General features: G+C 53.1%; 2 protein-coding genes across 2 annotated transcripts in view; both read right to left on the bottom strand.

The window, feature by feature from the left end:
- Positions 1 to 1,116: 1,116 nt before the first annotated feature.
- BDW70DRAFT_139087 (putative RNA helicase-like splicing factor (HRH1)) lies at positions 1,117 to 5,210 on the bottom strand. Its single transcript, XM_073737334.1, has one exon. The coding sequence runs from the start codon at positions 5,012 to 5,014 to the stop codon at positions 1,295 to 1,297; it is 3,720 nt and encodes a 1,239-aa protein (XP_073594584.1). The 5' UTR covers positions 5,015 to 5,210; the 3' UTR covers positions 1,117 to 1,294.
- Positions 5,211 to 5,283: 73 nt separating this feature from the next.
- The window catches only part of BDW70DRAFT_75781 (uncharacterized protein), a 1,899-nt gene continuing 1,182 nt past the window's right edge, over positions 5,284 to 6,000 (bottom strand). Inside the window, exon 2 of the mRNA XM_073744780.1 lies at positions 5,284 to 5,985. Within this exon, the coding sequence (XP_073594585.1) occupies positions 5,515 to 5,985 (471 nt within the window). The 3' untranslated portion in view covers positions 5,284 to 5,514. The remainder of the gene's footprint in view (positions 5,986 to 6,000) is intronic.

Consider the following 6,000-nt stretch of genomic DNA (forward strand, 5'->3'; position numbering starts at 1 on the left):
GGCGGCCTTCCCCACTGTGGACCGTGTCATGGGAAGGCGCGACCACAGGCTCAGCTGTCAGGACTCAGCCGGCTGGAGCCTGCCCCTGATGGTGGCAGTTGCCGGGCCCAGTACGTAGCACTGACCCTGGGCCCCTCGTGAGTAGAGTTGCGACGCAGGCCTCTGCGGGAGCCACTATAGCACCACGCTCGAGCACGGTGCAAATTGCGAATCTGCATTATTTCCGGTTTCCTATTCAACTGCCGCATTCATGACTCGCGCCTAGAGCTCGCTGGTGCAAGCTCGGCTGAGATATGCTCTGGAGTATAGCTTCGATAGACCTACAATTACAGAAGTCGACATCTGAGCCGAATTCCGACTTGGCGACTTCCTTCTGACTTCATCAGCTCCAGGTCTTTTTCAGGCGTCGGCCAGGATCAGCTGGCTAGAGCCTGGACGATTTGCAACGCAGCGCCTGCAGCTGGGCGACCGGACAAACGTCCGACGTTTTTTCCCGCATGAGGAATCTTAACGAGAGCCCCGCGGCTTAGGTTCGCCTGATTAGGAATGCCGACGCTACGGCGCACTGCCCTACAGTTTGCACCTGTCAGAGGCGGAACATCCGACCAGTGCGGAGGGCGGAGAGCTTACCCGGCATCGCTATCTTGTCGTATCGCAGGATTCGTGACAAGCCCTGTTTAAGTAAAAGAATCGAGAAGTCCATTCGACTCGATAATTCGATGAAAGGGCCGAGTCGAAACTCTAGCGTCGATGGCGCGACGCCCGCCGCCGCCGTTCGCCGCCCGTCCCACGTGGCTGATAGACTGATTCTGTGCTCTGAAGACTGTCGGCTCGACAGTCGAGATTTGCCTCTTGGAGTCTTTTATCAGAATTGGCCGTGGCCGTCAGGCTCTTATCAGTGCTTGTAGACCCCTTATTTGCACAGCGGGACACTAGAGTTGGTGCAGTGACGGGTGGACTCGATAATCAGAGATACGGAAATCGTTATCGCCGACAGATCGGCTGGATGCCGATGTCGTGATGTCGGTATTTTATCTATCGCCGATGGAAGAGCGTTACCCGGCTGGATCTACTTCTGAATGCCGAGATATTGCAGGTGCCAGGTATCACGAAGTAGGAAGGATTGCATCCCGTACATTGTAAAGTCCGTAAAGTCAGTAACTAGATCATGCAGAAGAAAAGAATCTTTATAGTACAATCTCCAAAATATATTCTAACTGGGTATACATGACATAGAACAACACAGTAGAGTGAAATGATGAAACAACACCCATAATCCAGAAGACTAGAGCATCTACCCCCAAGTCCCACCGCCACCACCCCTGCCCTGCCTTCTCTGTGCCGACAAGCGCCAATCATCCTCGCCAGCAAAGCGATTATGCAGCGGCTGGATCCTCTCGGCCTTCTTCCTCTTGGACAGGCGATCCGTTGGCGCAACCTTGAAGAAGGTCGGCGCCGCCTCAACAAGCCACTTCGGCTCAATCCCCGTCGTGCAGTGCATGTACTCTTTCGTCGTCAGCACAAGCGTGTGGTATATGACGTGCTCAGCAGGCTTGCCGAACATTGCAGAAGACGGATGCATGTACACAGGAGTTCCCTCGACAAGCGTCTTGTACCCTTCCTGCGGGTCCTTGCGTGCTGCATTGCGGAAAAACCCTGTGCAAAGAGCCTGTCGGACCTTGGTAGTGTTGCGCCCGCATGAGACGATTTTGTGGTGATAGCGCTGCATGATGCCGAGGAGTTGCTGGCGGACGTCCTGCGCACGGCGAATCTGGCGTGCTTGGATGAAATTTTCGTAGCACCAGGCGTTGCTAAAACCTGATTTTTTCCAGGCGTTGTAAACGTTGAGTAACGTTAGATGATCGCCGTGGGGGTCGTGGAATTTGGCCTTCTTTTGGTCTGCTTGTTGCTGTTTTTCTTTGGGACGGTAGAAGACGGATTGGATGGAGAGCATGGCGACGATGGAGAGCATTTCCTCAGAGCAGCCCATGTCCACGGAAGCAATCAAGACCTTGGCTAGGGCTGGCTCCATGGGGAAGTCGGCCATTTTGCGGCCTAGACGCGTTAAGAGACCTTCGTCATCTAATGCGGATAGTGCGTAAAGCTCTTCTAAAGCCGTGAGCATGGTGTTGGTAGGCGGAGGATCCATGAAGTCGAAGTGGAGCAGGTCATTGATGCCCATTGCTTTCAGCATGAGGATGGTATGCGACAGGTTTTGGCGTTGAATTTCGGGAATCGTGGTAGGGAGCATCTCGGATTGGTATGCGGCTTCGGTGTAGAGGCGGAAGCATTTTCCAGGACCTGTTCGGCCTGCTCGGCCGGCACGTTGTTTTGCTTGCGCCTGGGAGATGGGTGTTACGACTAGAGAGTCCATTCCGAGCTTTGGGTCGTAAGCGTTTTGCTTAACGAAACCCGGGTCAATGACGTAGTAGATGTTATCGATAGTGATGGAGGTTTCTGCGATGTTTGTGGCAATGACGACCTTACGGCCGCCGGGGGGTGCAGGGTCGAATATGCGACTTTGCATTTCGCTGGGTAGCGCTGAGTAGACTGGGAGGATCACCAACTCTGGGACGCTTGGACCGAGAGCTTTCATACGCTCATATAGAATCTCGCACGCCGTGTCAATTTCCTCTTGTCCGGTCAAGAACAGCAGCATATCGCCAGGAGGCTCAGTCAAGTGAATCTGCATGACGGTGATGAGAGCCGCATCTAGGTAATCTGATTCAGGTTCTTTCGAGTACATGATCTCCACAGGGAATGTCCGGCCAGGGATAGAGAAGATGGGACAGCCGTAGAAGTACTCGGAGAACTTATCAGCGTCTAGCGTGGCGGACGTAACAATGAGCCTCAAGTCTGGTCTCCGCTTGAGTGTCTTCTTCAGCAGCCCAAAGAGGACATCAGTCGCGATGGTTCGCTCGTGAGCTTCGTCAAGCATAATCACAGAATACTTTTTCAAGTCTGGGTCTAGCAAGACTTCTCTCTGGAGCATTCCATCCGTCATGTATTTGATCTTCGTCTCTGGGCTAGTACAATCCTCAAAACGAATTGTATACCCAACCTCTGCACCAAGCTTGCAGCCGACTTCCTCAGCCACACGCTTAGCAACCGACATCGCAGCAACACGACGAGGTTGTGTACATCCGATAATTCCCTTATTGGCCCAGCCTGCCTCAGCCAAATACTGCGTCACTTGCGTTGTCTTCCCTGACCCGGTATCACCGACAACAATCAGTAGCTGATTTTCCGCCACGGCCTCCAGCAGCTGCTGGCGGAATTTGTAGACCGGCAGACTTTCTCTCTGTTGTTTGATTGACATATTCGTCCGCTTTCCGAATGACGGGTTTTTGCCCATCGTGACCCTCTTCCACTCCGGAACCGCTTCGTCCGTACCCGTTTGTTGAGTAGAACGGAGGTCAGCCGCAAATTGTCGCTCACTAGCCATAGGATCCTGCCACTGCGCGTTGAGATCCACCCCAGCTGCTCGTTCGGCTGCCTTGTCCTGGGCCTCCTGTTGCCTGAGCTCTCTTCGTTCCTTGGCTAGATTTGTACCTGCCATTGCGGAGCGGTTCATGGATCCATCTGGAGCCTTGACAACTCGAATAGGAGACAGCTCCAGAGACATCTTGGTCTGGCCCGCCAGGAAAGGAGGTTCTTCGTCTCTAACTTCGATATCAATGTCTTCCTCTTCTTCAAATGTGCCCTCTCCGGTCAAGGTAGCATGATATTCTTCGTCAATATCTGGGTAATCAGCTGCGGAAACGGCCCCGGACGCAATTAACTGCTTAATCTCCCAGCGCTCTGGCGACGTTAGACGCTTTCGGTTCTTCATAGGTCGGCCGTCGGATTCCTCAATAACAGGCACATCCGCACTGAGGTTGCCGTATCTATCATCTGACGGCATGCCATCCAGTCGCTCCATATTTGCTCCCGATGCAAGGCGCTTTTGCGGGACTAGATCCTGCCCAGTCTCCTGGTCTACCTCTTTCATGGACAGGCCAATGCGTGAGCCTTGTATACTGATCACTTTGACCTTCACTGGCTGACCGCGAGATACCAAGTCAGAGGGATGATTCACACGCGTACCCTCCTGTATCGCAGATACATGCACCAGCCCATCAACCTTTCCCTTAACGCCTACCAGGTTCACAAACGCGCCGAAGTCCTTCACACCCGTAACTCGCCCGTCGTAGATTTTATACAGAACAGGCGAGTCATCGAGCTCAACAAGCGGAGGTTTGCGAAAGTAATCATCGTCGTCTCGTCTCCTCCTCCGCCGTTCACTCCGTCCATCACGGTATCCATCGTCCCTTGAGGTCCGGCCTCCAGTCGACCGGCCGAACTCATCCACTGTATCCTCATCCCTCTTACTATAAGCCGGACTCCGCGATCTCGACCTCGACCTCGAACGATACCGATCCCTCCGTCGGCGCCGGCTATAATCATCGTACTCTGGACTCCGACTACGACTCCGCTTCCTCTCCGATACTGGCCGTGACTCTGTCGTCGTTTTCGCCCTCGCCTTCCCCGCCAAGCCCTCCAGCATAGCGAATGTATCATCCATCGCACTATCCTTGGCATCGTGCTCGTCAACTCCCAACCCGTTCTTATTCCCAACCTCCGTATAGTCCTCCTCCGCCCATCCCGGCTCCTGGTCCGGCACCGCCAAGCCCTTGAAGACACGCGCCTTCTTCTCCAAGGCATTCAACGCATCCATATCGTTGCTTGCACCATTTTCAACTTGCTCCTCACCCTTGTCCTTCTTAGTCTTGTTTTTATATCTCGGATGCATCGTAAGCACTAGCCGATCCACGCTCTCCATTAAACTCATCGGGAATAGGTCACCCCCCATCGCCTCTAGCGCGCTCTTGAATTCGGCAAACGAAGAACATTTTAAATGTTGCTCTATGATGTACTCGGCGAGGACTTTATCGCTTACTCCCAGGTGGTTTTGAAGCTCGTTTGTTATGCGCGATATGAGGGAGAGGTGTTCGAGTGATTGAAGGTCGTCCATTTTGGTGTGATGTTAGGATGTGGCACAGGCGGAAAGGAGAATCGGATCGATGAGTTCGTGTATAGTAGTGTCTGAGTTGTAGCTGTGAGGGTGACACACAACCCTCAGATTGTTCGAAATAGTCACTCACAAAAATGAAACTAAAAGAAGGTTGGAAGCTGTCGCGGAAAATCGTTGTGGCGTGGTTGGCTCACCGCGCCACTCAGTACTGAAGGTCGGTGCGCTGACGGGACAGATAAGGTAAGTGGAGAGTTTCAGCCACAGCCTATGAACTATATAATACGGTTGGCTGTATCAGAGAGCACGAATGACTACTTTTGCCACTCAGCTGTTGGAATCTTGATTAAAGGCTATCTAAAAGAAAGTAATTAAGTTCAAACGAGCCTGAGCAGGCTCCATACTAGACTAGCTACCAAACATAGCGCATCACATATATTAATGATAGACCATGAACGAATCTTAACTCGATGCCATTATTTCCCCCACTTATTATCAATTCATCAGAAAGCAAGAACAATTGCAGCAACGGCCATCACACCAGCGAGAGGGGAGCCAAAACGGTCCACACTAGCGGCACCAGTAAAGACCGGAGCAGCTGGGGTAGTGCCAGTTGATGTAGGCTGCTCAGGTGATGTTCCGGTGGGAATCGAAGTGGTTGTCTCTTCAGGAGGAATCGTGACAGATGTAGATGTGGTCCAGGAGTTGGTACTCGAGGGAGCCGGGGCAGGAGTTTCCTCGGGTGGAGGAGTTTCGGTCTCTGGCGGGGGTGTATTGGTGCTAGTGGGGTGCGGAGGCTTGGTATGAGGAGGCTTAGTCCCTGGAGGGGTTTCGGTCTCTGGGGGAGGCGTCTCCGTTTCTGTCTCACACGGAGTGGTCTCGGGGGGTGGAGGCTTAGTTGTAGTCTCTGTCTCGCACGGAGTGGTGTCGGGCGGAGGAGTTTCGGTTGAAGGGGGAGGCGTCTCTGTTTCCGTCTCACATGGAGTGGT

Source organism: Aspergillus foveolatus (assembly GCF_047715535.1).
Source record: "Aspergillus foveolatus strain CBS 279.81 unplaced genomic scaffold BDW70scaffold_35, whole genome shotgun sequence".
NCBI lineage: Eukaryota > Fungi > Ascomycota > Eurotiomycetes > Eurotiales > Aspergillaceae > Aspergillus > Aspergillus foveolatus.

Coding starts and splice junctions, on each gene's coding strand:
- BDW70DRAFT_139087 (XM_073737334.1), bottom strand. CDS start 5,014: ATGGACGACCTTCAATCACTCGAACACCTCTCCCTCATATCGCGCATA.